We start from the raw sequence: 25761 nt of genomic DNA on the forward strand, positions 1-25761 counted from the left end.
ACCCAGTGCTCCAGGTGCGGCCTCCCCAGGGCAGAGCAGAGGGGGAGGATGACCTCCCTCCTCCTGCTGGCCACGCTCTTCTTAATGCCCCCCAGGATGCCATTGGCCTTCTTGGCCACAAGGGCCCATTGCTGGCTCATGGTCATCCCGTTGTCCCCCAGGACTCCCAGGTCTCTTTCCACAGAGCTGCTCTCCAGCAGGTCAGCCCCCAACCTGTCCTGGTGCAGGGGGTTATTCCTCCCCAGGTGCAGCACTCTACGCTTGCCCTTGTTGAATTCCATAAGGTTCCTCTCGCCTAACTCTCCAGCCTGTCCAGCTCTCTCTGTATGGTGGCACAGCCTTCTGGTGTGTCAGCCACCCCCCCAGCTTTGTGTCATCAGCAAACTTTAATGGCGTATAAACTTCTAACTCCTTCTGTTTGCTCCTCATACTGAGCGCATTAGTGTACAGGTACTTCAGAAAGGTGCAACACAGTCATGCTGGTGTCCCAAGAAAAGATGAGAACTTCCCTCATGATGTCCTCTCAGCAATTCCTTATTCGTGGGTGGGCCCCATTCTGCCCTGTTCTCTTGATTTTGAGGACTATTAAACACACCACTCCGCACCTTTGCTTGCCAGACCAGTCCACCACTTCCTCACTTGAATGTGGGTCATCACCTCCCTCCTGTCCTATTCCTAGTCTCCTCAGGTTGGCCAGCCTGTTAGAAAAGATGGGGTTTTTACCTGACTTTGTCAGGGGGATTCTATCCCTCCCTACCAGTCCTTGACCCCTAAAGAGGGTCCTGTGGTTTTAAAGTCAAACCATTGTCAGTGATGAACCTCGAGATCCATCTGCTCCTCCTTCTGCCTTTCCACTTCAGCAGCAGGATCAAGGAGAAAATCATGTGGGCCTCCCTGACCTTAACCCTCACCCCTAGAGCCATGTAGTCACTCTTGACATGCTCAGAGACTCTCCTGGCAGGATTGTCCGTACCCATGTGGCTAACATCAAGGAGTAATAGTCTAAGGGCTGAACAGTCCACAGCAACTTCTCCTCAGGATCCCAGATCTACCCCCTCCATGAAGCAACAAACCTCCCTAGAGAGCAAGTCCAGTTGCCAAATGGGCCCTCTGTTCTCCTTAGGAGGAAGTATTTTTAATGAAGTTTAATAATGGGCAATATTGGTTTACATGTACATATACACAGACCCCATTAAACCATTAAAACCAATGTGAAGACTATAATTCAAATTGCAAACATTTACTTAAATATATAACTTGTATCAACCCCCACACACTGGGTTTTGATGGTATTATCATCCTTGAGCTCATAGGCAGTACCTTAGAATGATGTTTTGACTTTACTTTCTCAAAACATGTCCAATTAGATCACTTTTAATCTTAGTGGAAGTGGGGTACAAGGCAGAAAGTACAGTGATATTAAAACTTGTCCACACAATAGTAGGAGTGACTTGAAACAAGTCAGTCATTCTTCCCGTGATGCTCTTGTCCGCCAATCCCCACTTTACTCCTTCTTCCACCTCTCCTTTCATCTTTTCCTTCTCTTCCATTTTCCCCCTTTTTGCCAGTGACGTTCTTTTTGCATCCTGCACCGCTTGCACGCTGAGCTGCTCCACCTGTACTCTTCTCTGAAAAAAACAAAAACAAAAAAATAAACCCAGCCATATTTCTTTGGGTGACCTTCAGTTTCTCTGGAACAATAAACTGGAAGCAGGTACAAGACTTGAGGAAGCTCCCATTTTGTAATAGTTCATCAAATGTGATGTGAACAGGCACAGCTCTCGGGTAGCCATGGCTACCTGCTCACCTACCTACAAACTTCCTGGCAAACAATGACCACGCATGGGAGTGCAAATGATACTTGTCTCTTCTAGTAAACATATCTGAGAATGCATTAATCCTGCCATTAATACTGAGTATTACTTCAGGACTCGGTTAAACATTGAGAGTTTTGCCCAGAAGGCACAAAATAAATGCTAATCGCGTTGCCCTACAGTGAAAAGCCCAGGAATCGGGAAACAGGGCGGAGGGCATCAGAGGCTCTCAGAGCAACAGACTGAATTGCTCAAACTGGTCTGAGTTAGGGAATTTCAGGTTATTAAGGACAACCACGGGAGAGAAAAAAAGAAACAAAACAAAGGAACAAACAAAAGCCTTTCTACCTAAAAATTAATTAGAAAGGAAGACACTGCTGAAGAAGTTTGTTTATTGCTGAGAAACAGTCTGTCTACAGGAAGCCATTCAGACTTGTTCTGAACTGAATCCACTGAATCTGAATTGAATGAAATTTGGCACTTGCCATACAGGAGATGTATGGTACAAAAAGAAGCAGTAACTTATATAATTACTAGTTAACGTCCCAGCACTCCCAGCTGTATCCCTAATACATTACATTTTTAAAGACAAGGTAGTAAAATTCAGCTTTCTAAATCAATGTAATTTTTCTTCCTGTTTAAGTCCTCCAGTGTACAGCTGCCACATTACCCACCATTTGTCCTTGTAGTTTGATGTCTATTCTATTCTATTCTATTCTATTCTATTCTATTCTATTCTATTCTATTCTATTCTATTCTAATAATTTGATCCTATTCAGAGCCCATACTGGTAAGCACGTATGTTTGATATAACTTACCGCCAGTGGGACAGACCAGCCCCAACACACGGGATTTTACATGGACTGAGATTTAAAAATCCCATCCCAGGTGGTCACTAAAAGGCAGATCAATCACAGAACTTCTGTGAATACAGCAGTTCTGTATTCATCTTCACATTTGCAGATTTCTCATGCATCTGATATAATTAAAATAGTGTAATTTCTACCACGGTAGTCTTCTACTGCTATGTAGCATGTGGGGTGTGTAATGTGGCCTCATTTTTATCAGCACAAGTGTGTCTTACAAGAACCACAGTAGTGTGGTATCAACAATTCCACGCATAAGAGTCAGGAATCTCATTGATTTCTCTTCAAATTTACAGATAGAGGTGATTAAGAGGTAGAGTTTGTATGGAAAGCTCCACTCTGCCTAGCTTATTAGATCTATTTTGGTCCATCAGCCTGGAAAGTTGTCTACTGATGTCCACAGTAGCTAACCTTGGTCTTAGAGAAAGTTATTTCCTTTGCTCTGTGCTCACCTTAAAGATTCTTCTCTCTTGAAACTGAGAGTAATGGCACAGTAGCAGCTCTCTCAAAGCTGGCAGGTTTGCAAAAAACACAACTATTAAAGTGAATCAACCGAACCTTTTTATTTAAATTCCTTCATAAAACACGTTTTACTGGTCTATTACAAGGCAGACATACCCGTGTCAGTACACACGCACAAACCACTGTACTCGTCTAGTAACGACAGTCAGACTTACCCAGCAATCCCAAGCACTCCTGCCTGTGCCGCTCGTTCCAGGATTTCTTTCTGCAGGTCTCGCTGCAAGTGAAGACTTGATGACAGCGCGTGCAAGGTGACAGCTGAACGCTAACTGACCGTCCGCACTGATAGCAGTATTTAAAGAACGGTAATCTAGAACAAAGGTAGTTGTAAAATGAAAGCATGTTACTGTTTGTTTAGGGGTTTCCTCAAGCTGACAGCATGTTTTCAGACAGCAGTAAAACTAAATCAACAGGGCTACAATGTAGAAATAACGTCCAACGGTAATGTCCAACAATAAAGAAACAGGTGACTCTGCAGCTTGTCACCGGAGTCTGCGGGGAACAGACTGCACGCCAGCTGCAAAGCCAGCCCCCAGAAACAGCCCTCAGAAAAGCCAAGTGTCCTAGCGAGAAACACGGCCAAGTCTTCACCAAACCCACAGCCGCATCCTGCCCTGCACTCTAAGGTACTGACGTCATTAATTGGTTTAAAACACAAGGACGCGCTGCCTCCCACAAGAAAACTGAATATTTTGCAGATTCTTGGGGTAAAGTCTGAAGCTGAAAAGGAGTGATGTGATAAAAGCAGAGAAAAAAGCTAACTACAGAGCAGAGAGGAAAATTAGAAAGGAGAAAAATGGCAGTGCGACAAGAGTTTTGGTGAGGAAAAGAATGCAGGGCACAGGACTTTTGAGAACAGTTGATACTGCTGCAGTATCTCCGCCCTACCTCACTTCTTCCACACGATGGCTTCCTCCTTTCTTCTTTGAAACGCGCGTAGGAGCAGCTGAACCCACTACACGAACAAAAGGGGGACGGGGGAAACCAAAAAATCAGCATTCTGACTTGAGAATTAGAGCACTAGTCACAAAATCCATCTTCATTAAAAATTTGCTCATCTCTGTCTGCATAAAATTTGAAGATACATAATAAAATGCATCTTCCATCAACAAGCTTCAGAAGCAAAGAAAAAAGGAGCCAAGTTGCTACGTCACAGGAAGAAACCACCCAGGTAATTTACTCTTCCTTCCTGCTTGTGACAAGCCACAGAGTCACAGGTTATGCTGAAGTGCAAAGGTAACAATCTGATATTCAGCATTCACTCCCCCAGCATGGGACATCTTCTGCCCCTAAGACTGGTATTCGGAGACCTAGATTCCACACTGGAGGACTACTGAAGATGCAACTTAAATAATCTCTGTTTGTTCCTTGTGGATGCTCTAATAGCAAAAGAGCGCTGATACTCTTTAGTATCAGTCTTAGGGAGTCTTAGGAACAGACCCGAGAGTAAGTTGCCATAAGGAATGAAGACATGCCACATGTCCACGGTCACCATTGCATGCACCCTGTTTGCTGCACTGAATTCCAAGGAATTCCAAGGTTCTCCCGTGGAAGAGGAGCAAGCTCCCTCAATCACTTCTTAACACGTGGTAACAGATCTTGTACAGGGATTCACCAGGAAGCAGCTGACAGGCACTGAACTCATATCCAAATTTTCTTCACAATGCCTTGTCCATTCTTTAATGTTTGTAGAACCCCTACATCTCCTTACCAAACATGCAGGAGCAGTTTTATTAGGAGTTACCCTTTCAGACAGTAACACTGGAATTATAACAATAAATTCCCCTTCACACCAGGTGATGCTACCCTTAATCCTGAACTACTCTTAGGCTTGAACTAACATTTCTTGGATCTTCTCAGCTCTTCTTGATCCCACTCCTTCTCTTTCAGGATGACACGCTCACGGAGCTTCGCTGTAATGTGTTCCAGCAGAGACTGGCGTGTTTGAAAAAGTTCCTGCTCAGATGCTGACAATATGTGGTATGGTGTGTGAGCAATTCTCCTGTCCTGCAACATACCATGAGTTAATCCACTAGTGTATGCGAACACTAACACACAAGTGTTTCAGAGTTAAAGCGAACCCGTTCCAAAAGCACAGCGTCGTCCCTGCTGGATCCTGGCTTGGAGCTCAGTCTGTGATATGAGACACAGGACATCTCCAGGTTAGACATTCTAGTTGTTCCAGTTATCAGTTTGGTGAGCACTCAACAAGTTAACTAAAACCATTTTCAGCTGTTTCTTCAAGGGGGAATCATAGAATGACACAATAGTTAGGGCTGGAAGTGACATTTAAAGGCCATCTAGTCCAACCCCCCTGCAGTGAGCAGCGACATCTTCAACTCGATCAGGTCGCTCAGAGCCTCATCCAGCCTGGCCTTGAACGTCTCCAGGGGTGGGGCCTCCACCCCCTCTCTGGGCAACCTGGGACAGGGGCTCACCACCATCAGCATAAAACATTTCCTCCTTATATCTAGTCTAAATCTTCCCTCTTTTAGTTTAAAACCATTACTCCTTGTCCTCTCGCAACAGGCCCTGCTAAAAACTTTGTCCCCATCTTTCTCACAAGCCCCCTTTAGGGACTGAAAGGCTGCAATAAGTCTCCCCGGAGCCTTCTCTTCTCCAGGCTGGACCCCCCCAGCTCTCTCAGGCTGTCCTCACAGCAGAGGGGCTCCAGCCCTCCCAGCATCTCCGGGGCCTCCTCTGGCCCCGCTCCAGCAGCTCCGTGTCCTTCTGCTGTTGGTGCCCCAGCGCTGGAGGCAGCACTGCAGGGGGGTCTCCCCGAGCGGAGCAGAGGGGCAGAATCCCCCCCTCGCCCTGCTGCCCACGCTGCTGGGGATGAGCCCAGGCTGCGGGGGGTTTCTGGGCTGCCAGCGCACGTTGCTGGGTCATGTGCAGGCTTTTTATCCACCAACAGCCCCAAGCCCTCTCAGCAGGGCTGCTCTCCATCCTCTCATCCCCCAGCGTGTGCTGATACTGGGGGTTGCCCTGACGCCAGTGCAGAACCTTGCACTTGGAAGCTGCCCTCATCTTGCAGAGCTCCTCTCCGAGCACTTCTGGAAGCATCAAAAAGTTTCTTGGAAATGAAAAAGACAGCTAGAGGTCAGCTAGAGGGCACTGGTTGTCCACTAGTATGTTCCTCAAGTCCCCATACTGCTTCCCTGTAGCAAGTGCCAGCAAGGAAAGGATAGACAAAAGTCCAGAGCAGGGCAGGGAGGTAAGGTACCTGGCATATGGTGATTAAGTTGGAGCTGTGATTACAGCTATAAATTGCTTAATTTCTTTTCCTGTTCGAGGATCAGCTGCGATTGCAAGCAAAGAAATCACAATTTAATGTCTACATAGAACGTTGGTGTCGGATGCAAAAACCCCCGTCAGCTCTAAGCAGGCTGCCCCAGGAGCAAGGTGAACCATTACTTTTGTTCTTTTCAGAACAACTACTGTTTATGTTCCAGAGGCAAGCAATCGACTTATCACTTAAGCTTTCTTGTTAATAAGAAAGCTATAAAAAAAATATCTTATATTAGTTCTAATCAAGACCGTCTCAGAACTTTTAAATGTTTTTTTAAACAAATATATCCAGTAAAAAGCATCAGGTAGAAATTTATTAGTTATACTTCACAGTAAGACTCTTTTTATAAGGGATTGATACATGATTAAGGATTACTTTAGTAAATCCATTTATGTAAATATGTATTTTTGTTATTTTAACATAACATATAATACATATTTTAATGTATTTTAATTTTAAATGTTATTTAAGTATGTATTTTATTTAGGAAATCCATTCTTTTAAAGTTTGATCAATAATGTCGTATCATAGCTTACAACACATCCAAAATTACCGTAATATATAACCCGTAATAACTTCTCCTCATTTGATTGTAGCCTCACGGAAACACGTATTACTTTTGGGTTTAATTCCTGGGTTTAAGATTACGATTAACTCTTTCCAATCCAATTATGAATGGAATCTTACTGTAATATGTGACAGCAAGGATTGCCTTCACAGGCCAAACTATCAGAAGTACTCAGACTTCAAGTGATTCATGTTTCATTTGGTGCTGAACCGTCTCACAACAAATGAAGGGAAAAAGTAAATCTCTGTGAAAGTTTCTGAAGAAGGCCCTAGACAATTCATACGGACACAACAGGCCATGCACGTGAGCGGACGCAAATGCACAGTACTTTCAGATATTGGAAATGAAGTCATACCTGATTATATTTATAATAGGCATAGTCAACAGCTGTTCCCACAGCTTTTCTTTGTCCTTCTCTAAGAGTAACTGGTGCAAGGATATCTGCACCAGCTTCAAGCAGCTTATCAACCTGAAGAAGGCAAATCATTACACATCCAAGCAAAAAGAAAAGCTTCCCACAAAATTGCATTCACTCCACAGCTAAAGAAACAGGACTGAGCATCGGAGCTTCACCTCTATTTGTGAGACTATTTTGTGCCCCAAACCATGCATTTCTTCTGCCCCTTTACAGATAATGATGAATTGTCAAATCTAAATGTGTTTTTTTAAATAAAACCTTCTTGCAGGCAATTGCTATTTGTTTCCGGATATCTCACAATCTTGCAGCAACAAATGAAGCAGGGACAACTAGTGAGGGAGGGGGAAGGAGAGAACCCACCCGGGGGAATTGCCTCTGCTCCCAGGCCCCTCAGCTGCAGCCCTCCTCACCCCCACTCTGGATGAGATCAGCCCCGTGCTCCCTGGGATGAGGAGAAAAACTCCAACTTTCACAAGGCCAAACACTGCCATAGATGAGAAAGTGGAGTCATCACAAGTGGTATTGACCACTTTACAATAACAACCAAATACAACGCATCTCTCTTCATGCGGGTGCTGGTTGTGTTTATAAACAAGGTGAACTGTCAGATTTGACAGAGCTGCGGGTGCTACGACCACCCCATTTGACTGGTTTTCCTCTTCTACGCAAAGAGGTTATCATCCTCTTTTCTCAAACATGAAAAGTAATTTCCATACAAACGCCCTGTGCCTCAGGACAGAAACAAACAGTATTAGGAACAGAAACAAATTCATTGTTTTGGAAAAAAAAAATCAGCTTACCCTTAAAAAGAAAGGGGACTCAATGTACCTCACAAAAATCAGCTTTCCCAAGTTTAAAAAAAAACCAACAAACACACAAATGTTATCTTACCAAAGCAATCCTCTGTGCTGTCGTTCTCTGCTGTTCATATGCCGTACTGACAGCTGCACAGAGGGCACTTCTTACTGTCCCACTTAATGGTAGATTTGGGTCAGCCCCATGTTTGAGGAGTTCAACCACTGCCTGCAAACGTGCATACGCAACTGGGACAAGTTAGTGACTGGAGAAGCCATTACTGACAGTTCTACAGGAGAAAAGTGAGACCCTAGCCAGGTCAGTCAAGCCCCTAAAGCTTTATGGTATTTACCACAGCACACCTGGAGTACCTGCTGGTATCTGTCATGGCTTCAGTAGCACACACAAATTTAGTCCAGCAGACAGTAGTTTTCACTTCTTTTAGCCCGAATCGTAATGTCACCATGGAATACTCTACCAAACAACAGTATCAAATACATGAGAGGCTAGCTTTAAAAATCACCTGGTCTGATTCACAAAGTGTATTTTAAAAAAAAAAAAATGCTTTACCACAAAGATAAGGATTGGATAGGTTGATCACTTACAGACTATTAGATCATTACTTCATCGGACGTTAGCCTCTGAGAAGGTGGGAGAATCAGCAGAAGTTGTTGGATATGGGACTTTCATTCAAAATCATGAAGTTTGTATTTTTGTGTTGCAAGAAAGCACTTTTGCCCAGAAAAATACCAGAACTGTCTTAAAAATGATGAAGACAGTGTAAAGAAAAAGGTTCTGTTGCAAACACTTCAGAGAATCTATTTTATGTTGTATGCAGTTGTACACACTTCTATTATAACCTCTTCCATAGTCCACACTCTAGCTCCACATTATATTGCATCCAGTTTTATTTTTATAGGTATTTGATACCCTTCCAACCTTTCCAGCGAAAGGAATGTAGTTAAGGAATAACAACATACAGCAGATATTTTCTATTATGTTCTACCATTTATCCTATGTAAAGTATAAATTTTGTAGTGACAGAACAAAAGGTCGAATGCCGATTTCATCAAAAATACTGAAAAGGGTTTCCCCTTAGCGGCCCTCATGGCTGTGTTTCCAAGGGAATGCTTCTCTGGATTACTTGTGTGCTTTTGTACTGGAGAAAAATAAACAGGGGAGCAGAAATCACGCTCCAACCCTGCCTCTTTCAGCTTACCTGAGCTGCTAGGCTCCAGTCAGTCACACTTGTCCCCCTACAAGTGTTCCTGCCACGGCCTTATGTGCTGGCCGCACAACACCTGAGCTCCACGGGGAGCCAGCGTGCCACGCTCACCCCATCACTCTCCTGCCTTGCTTTCCACAAAGAAGATGAGCCAGGAGCCTGGACACACCGAGCTCTATTCAAAGAGCGGTAGAGCACTGCAGACACATCTGCTTCGTCACCTGCTTTGGCTGCATATCTTCTCTTGCACCGTCCCGACTGCTGTGGACTTGCTTTTGGGGGCCCAGTGTGGGCAGAAGGGACTCCATTCCCTGCTCGGGAAGACAGCTAACTTAACACACTGAATTCCAAGGTGTGAACTTTAAGCCTCATCTGTGGAGCGCTAAGCTTCATTACAAGCAAATCCTTTCTAAGACTGATTATCAATCTTTTCACAGAACAGCATCCTTCTTACCATCAGTGGCTACACTTTTGTCTTAGACGCAGAAGGAAGTGTTTTGGATTGCTCTGGGCAGGGAGGCAGCCTGTAAGAGAACTGAACGTTCTTGTGATTTGTCAAATGAACGCAGTTCTCCGAATGCTAGTCCCTTCTGCATCCTACCCAAATATTTCTGGCTACGTCATACTATAGTCCTTTAGGACTCCTCTAGTTCGGCTCATGATACATCCATAGGTTTGAAAGAAAAATAAAAACTTTATTATTTTCACTGAAAATGTATGATTGCAAGCACCACTCATTATGTAGTTTGGCTACCATCAGAGAAAGCAGACATGAATGGAGAAGTACACCCCAAAAAAAATGAAGGCATTTAAAGATGCTCACCAAGTCATTCCCACTGGCAATTGCTAAGGAAAGTGGTGAATGGCCATTCCACAATGTGTTTGGATTTGCCTGATGCATTAAAAGGAGGCGGATAACATCTCTGGCATGCTTTATAGGCAAGTGCAGAGGGAAAAGGCAGAATTAGATCATAATAAAGCTAACTTTTTAATATTGAATAATAATAGTATAATTAATAAAATGAGCAGTATAAAACACATTCAAACCTTTCACCTAAACTATGATGTTATAGACAAATACACCTCCACTGTCTCCTGACTGAGAACACCAAGCACAGTGGTGGTGTACATGAAACCTCTTCACAACCAGATTATCAAATCTCATTAATCCCGCCACCAGAAGGAACGTGCAGGTTTGCTTCTGAAGGAGGAGGTCTCCTCTCTCAAATACCTTTCTCCAACTGTATGCATCCCAAATCTGATAGAAGAATGTTACCGTAGTAGAAAATCAAATCCACAGAGGTTAGTGCATGCCAAAACTAAGACTGTCCAATTTCAAATTGGCCGTGTGAATGATTTAAGTTAAAAGCCAATTAACCAATGGAAACTTGACTAAAGGGGTTTCTCTTGTCAAACAGAACTCCGAAGATGTAAGAAATACTTTTTTTTCCTCAAGTGCTAATAGATCTTTAATCAGTACAACACTAATAATTCAGTAGAAAAGTAGTTTATTCCTGGTATTCAATCAGCTTCTTATAGAGGGACAAAACATCTTCACTGCCGAGTTATGTCATTTGAGATTAGCGTAGAACTGCTCCCTACGAGCAGAGCCTCAGATGCTATGCTCTTACCTCACTGTTATCCTGTCTTTCACATGCAATATGCAACGCACTCCTTCCACCTTCTTCAGGGACAGGGCCACTATAGGAGGAAGAGTACCCTTGTGGTGGTCCTGCTTCGTTTTTCAGTTGCAAAGTGACACCACCTGTCAAACTGGCTTCTCTGGCTTGATGCTGAGGAATCTAAGTGAAATGATATGCACATTTACAACATAGCTTAAAGACAAGTTAACAAAAAATAAACTTGCCTGGTCACCCATTGGTCTGGGTCTCAATCATGGACAAGACTTGTTCAGCCCCCCAAAAACAGCCACCCTTTTTCTACTTTCGTCTCTACATTCAGGTCTCATCTGCTAGACTGCTTTCGCACTGCACACTACGAAGTTTAATAAAACCACTGGAGAAGTCCAGGGAAGGCAAATTTGAGAGATATATGTTAATAACTTCTACTGGGCCACATGATACAGTGTAGGGAGCGGGGGGAAGAAGCACGCTTTCAGGCACAAAGGGCCTGCCTTGAGTCAAGCTCATTCACATGTCATTCATTTAAGGTCTATGAATGTAGAGTCACCAGATCAATATAAAAACCAAAAGTGATATTTGAGAAAGTAAATCTTGCCTACACTGTGTCTGGGTGTTCTGTAACTAAGTACTGTTGATAAATAAGTATAACGTTCTCCTGTTTACTACTTAAGGACAACGTACTAAAATACAAACTGACAAAGCCATCTAAATCTCCCTGTCCTGCAGACATTCACCTTAGTCCTTGTCACGACGGGATAAATTCTATCAGGCTAGTTACATAAGCCAACTCCTTTTTTAAATGACTGGGACCTGACGGTGTGCCAGGGAGCTGGCCAATGTCATTGCAAGGCCAGTCTGGTTACCTCTGAATGGTCAGGGCGAGCAGGGGAGGGGGAGGGTTCTGAGGAATTTCTTTGCATTTCTGGCAAAATGGAAGGAAGAACCAGGGAACTACAAGCTGGTCAGCCTATGATGGAAAAATCTTCTGAGAAGCCATTTCCGGACACACTATAGATAAGCAGGTGAGTGGAAGCAGTCAGCATGTATTTGCAAAGGAGAAATCACGCCAGACAAACATGATAGCCTTCTACAATAGGATGATCAGCTTGGTGAAAGACAGGGAAAGCAGTGAATGTTGTTTACCTTGACTTCAGCCAGGCTTTCAGCACTGTCTCCCATAACATCCTCCTAGACAAGCTGGACAAGTACGGAGCAGACAAATGGGCAGTGAGGTGGATCAGCAGCACTAAGTCCAGCTGTGCTATAGCCCAGGGGCAGATACGAGGGCCAATACTATTTAACATCTTCATTAACGCCCTCAATGGTGGGACAGAGTGCACCGTCAGCAAATACACAGATGATACAAAACTGGGAAGAGTACTTTAATGCACCACACAGTTGTGCTGATTTTCAGAGGGACCTGGACAGGCTGGAGAATTGGGTAGAGAGGAATCTTATTAAATTCAACAAAGGAAATTGTCTTATTCCTCCCCTGCACCTGGGGAGGAATAACTCCGGGCACCAGTACACACTGGGGGCTGGCCACACAGAAAAAAACCTTTTAGAACAGGACCTGGAGGTCTTGGTAGGCAAGCTGAACATGGGCCTGCAGTGCGCACCTGCAGCAAATAAGGTCAACAGCATCCTGGGCTGCGTTAGGAAAAGCGTTGCCACTGGAACAGGTTACCCAGAGACATTGTGGAGTCCACACCCTTGGAGATGCCCAAAACCCAACTGGACTAGACCCTGAGCAACCTGCTATAACTGATCCTGCTTTGAGCAGGGTTATTATTCTACATGATCTTCAGAGGTCACTTCAAGTATTTCAGCTGTTCTGTGACTACAGGATTTTGTTACTGAAACTTAAAGTAATTTCTCAGGTAACAAATGCCAGAAAAGGCACGTATTGCTGGATTAGTTCCGTCAGCAGTAGAGAATTATCATCAAAATTGGTAACTCTAAACTAAAAAGCGCTATACTACCAAAAAAGTCTACTGCTAAACTGGCCTTCTGCAGGAGGCACAGAGAACGCCGCAGGAATCTAGCAGAGACAGCCTGGGTTCAAGGAAAAGAGAAATAAGGAAAGAAAAGAAATATTAGGCCAGTTCCATGGAGATGAAACAAGCAAGTCCCATCACAGACATATCTCTTTCTGTAGTCGTATCTTCAGGCTTTTGTACTGGACTACACACAAGAGCCTTCTAAACTCTGCTTTATATATTGCATGATAGCAAAATGTTCTGAGGCACCAAAAACAGAAGGATATGTTTACTGCAACCCAATACTATAGAACACAAGTGGCTTTTTGCTTGTTTTTTTTTTAAGGTTCTTTCAGGGAAATGCAAAGATTTCACTGTGAAATCAAGCAGGCAGGAACCTCAACTGCCTGCTTAGGTCCCACGCAATCTGAATTTCAACAGCTGAAAGAAGATGAGCTGAAAAAGCAACATACCTTGTCTGGACCGTATGTCTCGTTTCCATCTTCCGCCCTTGCATTAAGATCTGGGGCAGAATGCAGGAGGTATCGTGTTATCCGGACCCCTTCCTCCCCAGGAACTGAGGCAGCTATGTGGAGAGGAGTTAACCCCCCTAGCTGAAAAAACAAACATAGCATTAAGACTCCTGTTTATCACAAGCAGCACTTCAACAGCGCTAAATATTTTTTCAAAGAATCCAAGCTCACTCTTCCCACATGCTGTGTCTCACAAACAGCCACCATAAACCCAGAGCCTGGAGTTATAGGACTGTGGAACACTAAAGGTCTCAGACACTAAGCTTACTAAATATCACAACAGCTATTACCAATTTGAGGAGCAGCTTCGCAAGTATTCCCCAGCCACTCACAAACTTGGCAACCAGGAAATATAATGATAAAACACTTGGAGAGTAAGGAGCTTTGAGTTCTTTCTATGAAAAAAAAAATATCTTTGAACAGGATAATCGCTTTAAACAGTTTTCTGGCCGTTCTAAAGGTGATTCTGACATGCAGGATATTTTACAGTAGGACACTGAAGCTTCAGTATGCATCTACAATCCCACATTATGAGTTATAATCCAGTAAAACCTTGGGTGGAAGCCGCACATCAGCCCTGGCTCCCCTTTCTAAGAGGAGTTTCACTGCTTCTGCATCTGCAGCTTTAACAGCAAAGAACAGAAGGTGTGGTGGGACCCAGGGCGCATTGGGATCTGCACCTCGACGAAGCAGCAGCTGGATTGTTTCCCATCTCTTCTGTCGTCTAGAACTGACATGAAAAATACCAGAATAACGTATTAGCACCTTCCAAGAAAACTCTAAAAGCTAGTGGACTAAAATGACTCCCATGTAATAGACATGAAAACTGTCACTTAGCAGAGGGAAGACATGGCAGTCTCTAGGGCCACATCAAACTGCCCTACACCACCCAGGCAACAACAGGGGACAGCACTGCCAGTGTTTCTCAGCCCTCTAAACTAAAGGAGTAGCATGCAAAGCAGTCCCTGCGGTCATGAAAAGACCCAGTGTGGGAAACAGACAGGCAAAGCCAGGCAAGGTTCTCTGCATCTCCACCAGTCGCTCACCTATGACTTGTAAACATTTGATCTTAGACTTGTTTAATGAAAGACACAGACTCCTCCTTCCTGCCATCGAAGACTCCTTGGAAGGTTCCTTCCTCAATCACACCTCATTCATCCATCCCAAGAAAACAAAGGTACGGTGTTCCCCTTAAACAAAAGCTGGGACAGGAGCTATGCTAGACTAGGACAGTATATTTCAGGTGCCATCTACATTTCCATGGAGCCAAACAATCCACACACACACACACAAAAGAAATCTGATGCTACCACAGGAAAAAGAAAAAAAAAAGGGCAAACGGCACTTGGAAATCACCCAGAAACTCCATCATCACAAAGTGTTCTCAACAGAGGCTCATCTTTTCAGGCATGGTATTAACTCAGCTTTACCCACAATGGATCTTTATATTCCAATGAACAACATGCAATATGCACAATATTTCAGACAAGAAGAATCATGGGAGGTGGGAGGATGTGCCACAAAAGTAACATGTAAGGGGATGAAGGCCAGAAAGCCAACCAGGAAATTTCAGTTTGCGGGTTTTAAGATATCAAAATTACCTAGGCTGCCATATAGCCCAACACAAAAATTTCATCATCTTTGGTGACTGCTCTGTAAGCAAAGCAAAAAGCAAAGTGTGGCCCTTTCAAAGATCCACAAAGGGCTGACGCTGCTGAACAGACACTTGCAGAAAACAACTAACAAGTTCACATGTAGTCAAGATTTCAAGAAATTAAATTAATATATTCTCCCTCCTTACGTCTACACTACACTCCAAGTGTCCATTGCACATTTAGCAGCTTTTCACACTCCGCTAACATGAAATCTTATCTTGTTCAAGCATGACGTCCTTTGCTGGAACTACTTTTCAAAGGGAATGTTTGCCCACTGCTGACACGAGCTACATTAGGGTGTATAAATAATGAGTGGTTTCTACTGGCAAACAAGATTTACCCAGTTAAACAAACAAAAAATATCTTTCCCTGCAATGGATGAATACCTCTGTGAAATATGTGAAATACTGTTACCTTCTTTATACAAAAGGGTTTATGAGAGTTGGTCTCCCCTTTATAGTGCATGAGACTTACTCTGAGATAATGTCTTCAGCCACACTGACTGTTTCTGAGGATTCTGATTGTTCATTCCACTTCAAGATTTTAAAAAAGAAAGAGGTTACAAAATCAAAAAAAATCTTCTTCCAATGCATGACTCAGCATATTAACAGATCAGAACAGTAACACGATACAGCACATAATACTGGATTTTTGTTAACAACTGTTAGAGAAACATTTAGAAGTAATTTGTAACTAAGTTTAAAAAAAAAAATCTCTTAAAATAACGGAATATTCTTCTTGTTCGTTTTCCATAATGTCTAGGATATATTTAGAAGAGTTAAAAGTTTTTTTCCAGTATACATCACCTAGCTTAAAAGAAAAAAAAAAAAACTGATGAAATAAAATAAGACACAGATTTTCAAGCTGCATACCTCATTTCCAACAGGTTTCCTCAAGGCACAGGCCACCACCTGTCTAGCCTCATATGAAAGTCTCAGCAGCACCCTCCCATTTCTAGACTCCACTGAAACATTTCAAAGACCACACAGTTCCCACACAGACCCCTTTTTTATCTGTTTTCTCGTCCTGGCTGGTGATTCCTGATACCCTTGCTTTCATTTTTTTTCCCTATTCCCATGTTTGCACTCTTACACTCTTCCTGCGTAGGAAGTTCAGAACAGGCATTTCTCTTCCAGGGATATGACTCTACCTTTGTGAGCATTCCCCAAGGATCAGCACACTTCTGACCGTATACTTGCTTTTTACTAGCCACCTCCGTGATGCCAGGAGGATTAAGTAGTACCAGGAGAATTACCTACATCCTACTGCTCTACTTACGCTTCTGTAATTCCCATCAGCTGTCCCACTGGATCTTCATAGTGTAAAAACACCTAGCCAACAAGGCTTCACATCTCTGCTATTGATACAGCATCGTATTTCAATTGCAGAGTGAGCTTGTATCTGCACTGGAGTTCAGTCCTTTGAGACAGGAGTTAGCTGTGAGCGTAGAGATTATTCTACATCCTCAGAGAGCAAAATGCATAAAAGTTCTGACTTTTTCTTAGGAGTATACACAGTAAATTTAAAAAGCAAGCTTACATCTTGAGGAAATAATACATTATGATTCTGTCATTTTAGATTAGAAGTAAACGAACCTTGTAACTGTGGAAGCGCCTCTCAGCAATATTACCCTTAAATGATTCTTCTGGATAAAAGAGAATAAAGCACATGGAGAGAGCAGATAATCCTTCATCACTACACTTATTCACATCAGCTCCGCTATCAAGAAGAAGATTGACAACATCATTATGGGAATGAACCTGTAACGGGAAAACAACCATACTTGCACATATACGTACACACTTTTAGCTTTTGACATGGAAAGAAATGACAACACAGTTTTAAAGTAGTCATGCTCTACACTGCACAGCTAATTCAAATTTTTATTTCCCACAAAACAGAAACACAATACAGAACCATGTCTTACAGGGTTCAGAACACGTTTTTTTCAGCTAATTTTTAACTACGCAGCTTCACAGGAATTCAGTGAGGATTCATGCACGGAAAGAGATTAAAAGTGACTGAGATGGCTACAGGAGAAATACAGTGTTCTCAATCATCTAGATTTTGCTAGCCATCTACAATGAATGCGAAGTATTGAGGTAGCTGAAAAGGACCTGAAGAAAAAGGCGGGGGGGCAGGATTTCACCCCCCTCCTATAGAAATTGAAGTTGTGCATGTGTGGTTTCTAGTCACCACCACTTTTCAGCAAAAAGAAAACAATTATGTCTGAATCAGTTTTCAATTAGGGGAAAATATAATAAAGCACAGTCACATCCAAGAACATAGATCTAGTGCACTGACATTTGAAAGCATCTCTAACATTTACGGATGGGCTTCTTTTAGGTTATTTATCTCCTGTGGGGTTTGGCATGAGATCAGTCATTACAAACACTAGTCTTGTCACACCGCTTTTCTGTTTCTCCTGTTTACTGAACGTTCCTTCCATACTATGTAATGAAACGAGAAAAATTTAATCCTGCCTACTATACCAGGAATTTTCTCATCAAGTGGTAAAGAGTTATGCTGAGGGTCTTACAGCAGCAGCAGCAAGTGCTGTGTATCCGTGTTTGTCAGCTATGTCTGGATGAGCAAGCCCATTCCTCAGAACCGCATAGACCCCATCATAGTCTCCTCTTGCCGCTTTCTGAATTAGCTGCTCTGAGGCAAGTTCCCTGGGGCCTGGAGGCCCATAAGTACTGCGGGAGCCACTGAGAATGAGGTTGACATCTGAAGTGAACTCCCCTTGACAGCGCCTAGAAAAGGAGAAAAAAGTATGGCACATTTAAACAGCTCGGCACTCTTAGACCACTATGGCAATTCAAGAAAAAAGACACCAAGAAGAAAACAAGGCCAGCTATCATTTTAAGAACTATTTCAGATAGTGTAAGCTTGCTTACATTAATGGCAGAAAGGCAAACCAGTTACTGGCAGCAGCATATAGATTTTTGCCACAGAGGAGTTAAAAAATGTCCAGCCATGAAACATCTACTAAAAAAGAAAACAAAATCTAACTACCATGTTTTTCTATGAACCAATTTATCATGCACATTCGTGACATCTGTTTAGGATTTAATTTCCATCACCTGCTTTAACTATAAAATATGTATAGGTAGCTTGTGTTCCTATCAAAAAAACAAATAAGGAAGTACTCCGTGGGGCCAACGAGCATCTCCACATACAAGTACCAAGCCACATAAAAACTGATGTGCAGTTGGCAGTTCTACTAGCTGTAGACTTGCTGCAGCATGTTTTGTATAGCCTTAAAGGAGAACAAGAGTCAAAACAACCACAAAAAGGTATCATTGGCCAGAGTTTCAACGCTTCCGAAAATCCGGCTCTATGCGTCTCCATATTTCTACCCCTACACAAGACACTACACTCTTGGAACAGGGGAGATCAGAACAGGTCTCTACAGCCCTTGCCTCCTAATTCCTTTCAAAACTGGACTTCCAGAAACTCTGACATGCTAATGAGTAATGAGACTATTTTTACAGGTGTAACCAGGATAAAATTGATGTTTCAGTAAAAGGAATAAAATTTGTGAACTGAGAGATGAATATGTTGGTTTTTTCTTGTTCTGCCAATCCTCATTGGCAACTTGTGTAACCTCAAGGCCATAAAAACCAATCTGGAGTGCAGCTTTTATCCTGCAACATCATTTTGAAAATAATGAACACTCATGGATAATAATTTCTAAAAATCCATATTTAATAAACAAATCATCAACAGTTACCTGTGCTTATAAACATGCATCTGCATTCTAACGAGTAGTGGGGTTACATTTGCAACAGGCCATGGGTCTTCCTCAGGCAGCTTTGGGGTGTTCTGAAAATACCAAGCATCACACTCTTCCAGGAAGGAGCGTGTCAAAGTAAGATGATCTGTGTTACGAGAATATGCAAAGACTCCTTCAGGAAAAATATCCTTATCATCAAAAGGGAGATGTTTATAGCCTCGGAGAAACGGGTCTTCCTCAACTGAAATATACTTCTTTTGAGAACTGTCATCAATGTATCTGTAGTGTGCTGGATAATCCAAGAGAGAAAAATAACCAGGTACTTCAGTACACAGTTTAATTAGATGATTCCTGAGCCACAAACCAACGTCCTGACAGCCATCTGGATAGCTCTCAATCCCTGGTCCAAATCGCTCATCAGTTTTGTACAGCCCCTTAAGAAACAAGTAAACTCATTAGTATCAGTCAGAGACCAAACAAGTCCGGTTTCTATTTAAACTAATCTGTCTGGTTCCGGCCTTACCGGTCCACTTCCTAGTGCCAGAACAATAACTGCTGAAGCCCATCTGAACAGCAAAGCTTTCACACTCGCTTTGGTCCATTTAATAGCAAACACAAGTCTTCCAGCCCAGGAACAGTGGAAGGCCCTAAATTTAACTACAGTGGGATGTAATGTTTGGATGAAACTTCCTGATGGGCTTAGGGCCTGAGCAAGATTTTCTTTTTATTTTTATTCTGTTGTTACCTGAAATAAAAGCTCCCGAAACCAAAAGTAGTTTAGAGAGGAGATACTGCTTTATTCAATGTCCAGTGCTAGGGGGAACACCCACAAATCTAGCACACTTTACTGGGGATATTCACCCATTATTTATACACCAAAGATTCTCATAATTCGACCTACCTAACACATAACTCCACCTAAACTTACATATTCATTAGGATGACCGAATAGTCTTTTTGCACATGTGTATCAAATTTTGCTGCATCGTCAAAACACTACTGCGCAAGCGTGAGTGTTTCGGTGGTCGTTTGGGTGAGAAGACCCTTCCTCACATCACCCTTTTAAGGTGTTGAGTCGTCTCAGGACAGTAAAAGTTTAGCGTAAGTTTGCCAACTTCTTGAGGATGATAAGGATGTTCCTTGAAGTAGCCCCAGCTCTGTCCTACTTGGTACAGGAGTACATACTTGATGCATAGAAGAACCTCGAAGTGATTAACTACTTCTTGTTATCCCATCCTTGGTGATGAGCTACTTCTGGCTGTCTCCTCATTATCACTATCTGTAACATCAGCTCAGCGACTGACTATTTTCTCCCACAGTAAGAAGGTTAGCAGGAAACAAACAACAGTTTAGTTAGCACATGGTTATAAACAAAGCAGAAGCTGCCTTTGCTAACGCGGTGACCAATTTTAGATTTATTATCCAGGCTGCTACCTTTCAGGCCAGGACAGATTTATGGTTAGCTTTTCCTACCTAATCAAAACAAACACATCTGGCACACATCTACACAGACACAGAATCTGGAATGGACAGTTATTTCCTTTCTTACAATGGTAACCAAATTTAGGATATCTACAACCTTACAAGCACCACAAGACATGCCAACAGAAGAGTCTCAGTATCAAATAAAGCACTACAGGACAGGAGTTTTAGTCTTCCTATAAGGGTATCCTAGTTTGGCCATGACACTACAGTAAGTAAGGGATGAGCATTACCAAATTTACGCAGACTCATGCATGTCTGGATCGCCCATATGTGTTCTTGAACCCACCTGTTCAAGACAAGTTCAAACTAAGCTATCACAACCTCAAAATAGCTATTTGGAGCAAAAATTAGCAACTTCACATTGAGCTGTTTAGCTACAAAGATAAAGGCGCAGGAGGAAAGCGCTACCACTGGCAAGAATAAAATTCTGAGTATGGTTATGATCTGAAGCTTCTCTATTTCCCCCCTGCGCTTTAGATTATGCATCATATACCCAAATTCATTATCATATACCCAAATTAAATCTGTATATACCCTAAATCTGTAATTAGTACCACATTAACAACATGCAGCAAGAATGCTATGTTCTTGTTGATCACCCCAATGCAAAGACTGTCATGTTGTTTTTCTATATGTTTTATATTATTTGACAAATTGCAGAGCTACCCAGGGATCAGTAGGAACGGGTGGGCAGTGTTCCCCTATGCTTGGGACTTTTCAGATATACCTTCTAATGAAGAATCTCTTAGAAAACAAGATTTCCAGCTTCTACTAGCAACACCAGGTCTGAAAATGATGCAAAACAGGTAACTAGCTACCTGGACAGTTCAGACTGCTGTCCATCTCCACAGTTGCTTAAAATGCAGTATTTTTCCAGTTGCATATTGCTGGCATCCTAATATGCCTTTTGAGAGTACTAACTAACAAGATCTTCATCAAAGAAGATGACTAAATACTGAATTCTTATATGTTAGATACCAGAATAGGAAACTTTTCCAGGCATCGTTTTTTTAGTTCTGGACAGAGGGTATCACATCACAGGGCTAGAAGGAGGATCCAGGGAACTACAGGCCCATCGGTTTGACCTTGGTGCCAAGGAAGGTTATGGAGCAGATCACCTTGAGTGCCATCACATGGCACATACAGGACAACCAGGCAATCAGGCCCAGTCGCCACGGTTTATGAAAGGCTGGTCCTGCTTAACTAACCTAATCTCCTTCCATGACAAGGTGACCCACTTAGCGGATGAGGGAAAGGCTGTGGATGTTGTCTACCAAGACTTTAGAAAAGCCTTTGACACCATTTCCCACAGCATTCTGCAGGAGAACTGGCTGGTCATGGCTTGGATGGGCGTACGCTTTGCTGGGTAAAAAACAGCCTGGATGGCCGGGCCCAGAGAGTTCTGGTGAATGGAGTTAAATCCAGTTGGCAGCTGGTGACAAGTGGTGTTCCCCAGGGCTCAGTATTGGGGCTTGTTCTCTTTAATGTCTTCATCAACGACCTGGATGAGGGGATTGAGAGCGCCCTCAGTAAGTTTGTAGATGACACCAAGTTGGACAGGAGTGTTAATGTGCTTGAGGTTAGGAAGACTCTACAGAGGGATCTGGACAGGCTGGATCGACGGGCCAAGGCCAATGGTATGAGGTGTAGCATGACCAAGTGCCAGGTCCTGCACTTGGGTCACAACAACCCCGTGCAACCGCTACAGGCTTGGGGCAGAGTGGCTGGAGAGCCGCCCGGTGGAAAAGGACCTGGGGGTGTTGCTCAACAGCCAGCTGAATATGAGCCAGCAGTGTGCCCAGGTGGCCAAGAAGGCCAACAGCATCCTGGCCTGTATCAGGAGTAGTGTGGCCAGTAGGACTAGGGACGTGATCGTCCCCCACTGGTGAGGATGCACCTCGAGTATTGTGTTCAGTTTTGGGCCCCTCACTACAAGAAAAACAACTGGAGTGTGTCCAAAAAAAAGCAACAAAGCTGGTGAGGGGTCTGTAGCACAAGTCTGATGAGGAGCGGCTGAGGGAGCTGGGGGTGTTCAGCCTGGAGAAAAGGAGGCTGAGGGGAGACCTTCTCGCTCTCTACAACTACCTGAAAGGCGGTTGTAGCCAGGTGGGGGTCGGTCTCTTCTCCCAACTAACAAGCGATAGGATGAGAGGAAATGGCCTCAAGTTGCATACGGGGCAGTTTAGATTGGATATCAGGAAAAATTTCTTCACCGAAAGGGTTGTCAAGCATTGGAACAGGCTGCCCAGGGAAGTGGTTGAGTCACCATCCCTGGAGGTATTTAGAAGACATGTAGCCGTGGTGCTGAGGGACATGGGTTAGTGGTGGATTTGGCAGTGTTATGTTCACAGTTGGACTCAATGATCTTAAGGATCTTTTCCAGCCTAAATGATCTGATGATTCTATGATCATGTCCTTCAGTATTTCCCCATGCAAAAATTGAGTACAGCAGAAGCTAAGCTGTTGAAAAGACTGCCCTAACTCACTGGAGATCAAAGCATGACGAATTTGCTCTAAAGAACCAAAACAATAAGGGAGCTGCTTGAAAAAAACCCACAGTCAAATTTTCCTGTACTTATGCTGACTTTGAAAGGCAAGGAAATCGCAGTATTAAAACAGCATTTTTCGTTACCTGAAATTTTCTGCCATCCTTCCATTCCAGGGTCCCATAGCCTTCTAAGTGGCCAAGATAAAGAGCTCCCGTGAATTTGGAACCATCAGGCCAGTAGCAAATCCCCTTCCCATGGCGCTGGTCCACGTAGAACTGTCCCACATATTTCTGTAATCCACAAAAGAGGACAAAACAAGAAGAATGATACAACTGACAGGACAGACATAAGTGAAATGCTTCCTGACTGCAACAGAGCAGGACAAACGAGGTGCAGGAAACTGACACATGAAGAGGAGGAATCTGTTACACACTTAAGATAAGACGGGGCACGGTCTCAACTTCATTTTAGTCACGGGCTTCAAAACTCAGCTGGGATTCTACTAATTCCTCTAGAAGCTCTTCCATCATGTAGCAATCAGTAGTTCACACTACTTCAGCAGATGTATCTCGGCATTCATATCCCTGGATCCATGGCCAGATGATGCAGGCTAAACCAACATCTACTCGATCGTTCAACAGCTTTCATAAAGACCTGTATGCCAATACACACCTAACATTCTGCATTCAAAACAGAAGGGAAATCAGCAGAACCATGGAGTCCTCAATTATCAGATGCAGGTGAAGTGACTGGATTATTAAACCTTTACACACCACTTGCTTAAAAGATAAATACGACTGCTACTCCAAAACTGCCACCTTACTCTTCAGTAGAAAGCACTGACAGAATTTCACATCATAGGTAATCATAGTGCCGGACTGTATGGAAGTGGCAGATGCTAAGTCAAAAGGTTGTCCATAACCCCCTCTCTCTTCAGTGAAGAAAACCTTATCAAATCAAACTGCAGTCAAGAACTGTCAGATGAGCAGGCTGAAATTTGGTCAACAGGCATTGATTTCAGTAACAAACAGTTTAAGGTGTTCACTATTTTGAAGCAAAATCAGACATTTGGAAGATATTTCATGTCTGGGAGGCAGCCCAGGCGGCCCTGCCTTTCACGACCCCTCTCCGTACACAGAGGCGATGCCGTGAGCTCCCCCACGGAGCCCCCAGGGCACCCCCACCCAGCCCCGGCGGACGGGGCCCAGCTGGTGCCTGCGCAGCGCCGGTACCAGACGGGGGACGGGCGGGCCCCGCCGCCGGCCCCCTGCGCCCGCCGCCGCTGGAGGCCCGGCCGGGCCCGCGGGACGATGGTACTCGGGCGGCGGAGAGGAGGCGCCTCCGCCGGCCCCTCTTCCCCCGCGCCCAGGCCCGCAGCCCCGCTCTCCACCGGCGCCGTACCTCGCCGGCCCACGGCCCGCGGGACAGGCCCTGCCCGGGGCAGGAGCCGCAGCCGGCCGCCCTCGCCGCCTCTCCGCCCTCAGCCACCGGCAGACTGGAAACTCTGCCGGCGCCGACCGCCATGGTAGCCCCACCAGCAGCGCTCCCGACCCCGGCCGGTGGGATGCGAGGCCTTGCGTTGCCATGGACACCCGGGCGGGCCCGGAGCGGGGCAGGGAGCACGGCCCCCGCGCGGGCGCGGCTGAAGGCGGGGCGGTGCCAGAGGCCTGAGGAGCGTCCGCGGGAGGCAGAGGCCGCCGCCCAGGGGCAGGACCGCTCGCTCCCGGGGGTGGCCCCGTGGGCCGCCCGGTGGGGCCGCGGGTGGAGCCGCGAGCCCGGCCCTCCTCACCGCCTTCGGCCCCGGAGGCTCTCCCGGGCCGCTCGCCCCGCTTTGTCCACGCTGGTATCTACCAAACCCACAGCATTTTCCCGATCGATTGATGCACTCCAAGCTCCAGGCCAGCGAGAGCAGGGCCGATCGTTATTTTAGCGTAAACGGCTGTCACGGAAATAAATGGAGTCGATGTCAACCCGGGTCACCAGGCGGCTGGGGCAGCGGCCTCCGCCAGCCGGGACTTGGCACTGGCCCACCGTTAGGTTAGCGTGGGTTGTCTGTCTGTGTGAAAAAAATTGTATTAAAATCCTCCAAAGTGCCAGATTTTCCAGCATTGTTAGAGAAGCCAACTAATCAGTTTAAACACAGCGAATCTGAAGTTAAGTCAATACATGGCAATGTTTTTCCTTAATCTCCACTGAGCGCTAAACCCCTGAAATGGGCTTAAACAAAAGTCACTTAGCTGTAAAGACTTCAGATCTGCTTTTGTAATTCTTTTTTTTTTTTTTTTAATTGTTTATGAGAAACTTACAGTCTCTGGTTTAATTTTCAGAATTACATTGCAATCTGAAAGCCATAGACTGCACATGCAGTGCCAGGGTGTGGAAGATGCCAAACAGTAACTGTCTGCCTCAGGCGTTTACACGCGGCAGTGCGCTCACTCATCACCTGCCAACTGCCGCTGGGCATATCATGTGGTATGAATTTTAGATCACACAGCTTTCAAAGAAATCTGGAGTGTTTCTCTTCAAGAGATATGGAGGACTTTCTATGGTAAATTGTAATGGGAGGTTATAGCTTATTAGAATGAAATTAGGGATAATTTGCTGTTGACAGAATACTGCAGGACTAGAAGAGGCCTGCTGGAATTTCATCGTGATTATTTTTCTTTTTTTTTTTTACTACATTTTTCAGAGTCACAGACTGGCAGGGGTTGGAAGGGACCTCTGGAGATCATCTTGTCCAA

The 25761-nt window shown here is 44.2% G+C and overlaps 1 protein-coding gene across 8 annotated transcripts; it reads right to left on the reverse strand.

The window, feature by feature from the left end:
* Window positions 1–1124: 1124 nt before the first annotated feature.
* Window positions 1125–24826, reverse strand: ANKMY1 (ankyrin repeat and MYND domain containing 1). 8 transcript variants are annotated; one of them, XM_063352953.1, is made up of 16 exons: window positions 24422–24785; window positions 23164–23310; window positions 19044–19480; window positions 17847–18063; window positions 16903–17067; window positions 15782–15840; window positions 14205–14382; window positions 13593–13733; window positions 11129–11299; window positions 10321–10428; window positions 8369–8500; window positions 7415–7528; window positions 5044–5209; window positions 4091–4157; window positions 3358–3512; window positions 1126–1628 (listed from the first exon to the last, which is right to left on the reverse strand). In XM_063352953.1, the coding sequence occupies exons 1-16, from the start codon at window positions 24542–24544 to the stop codon at window positions 1462–1464; spliced, it is 2547 nt and encodes an 848-aa protein (XP_063209023.1). In that variant the 5' UTR covers window positions 24545–24785; the 3' UTR covers window positions 1126–1461. The 8 variants fall into 8 exon arrangements, 7 of the variants coding, with proteins under 7 accessions (XP_063209024.1, XP_063209023.1, XP_063209029.1 ...); XM_063352959.1 differs by having other exon boundaries at window positions 1130–1628; window positions 19044–19191; window positions 24422–24558; XM_063352956.1 differs by having other exon boundaries at window positions 1130–1628; window positions 19044–19335; window positions 24422–24558.
* Window positions 24827–25761: the final 935 nt, after the last annotated feature.

Source organism: Chroicocephalus ridibundus, chromosome 15 (assembly GCF_963924245.1).
Source record: "Chroicocephalus ridibundus chromosome 15, bChrRid1.1, whole genome shotgun sequence".
Taxonomy (NCBI): Eukaryota; Metazoa; Chordata; class Aves; order Charadriiformes; family Laridae; genus Chroicocephalus; species Chroicocephalus ridibundus.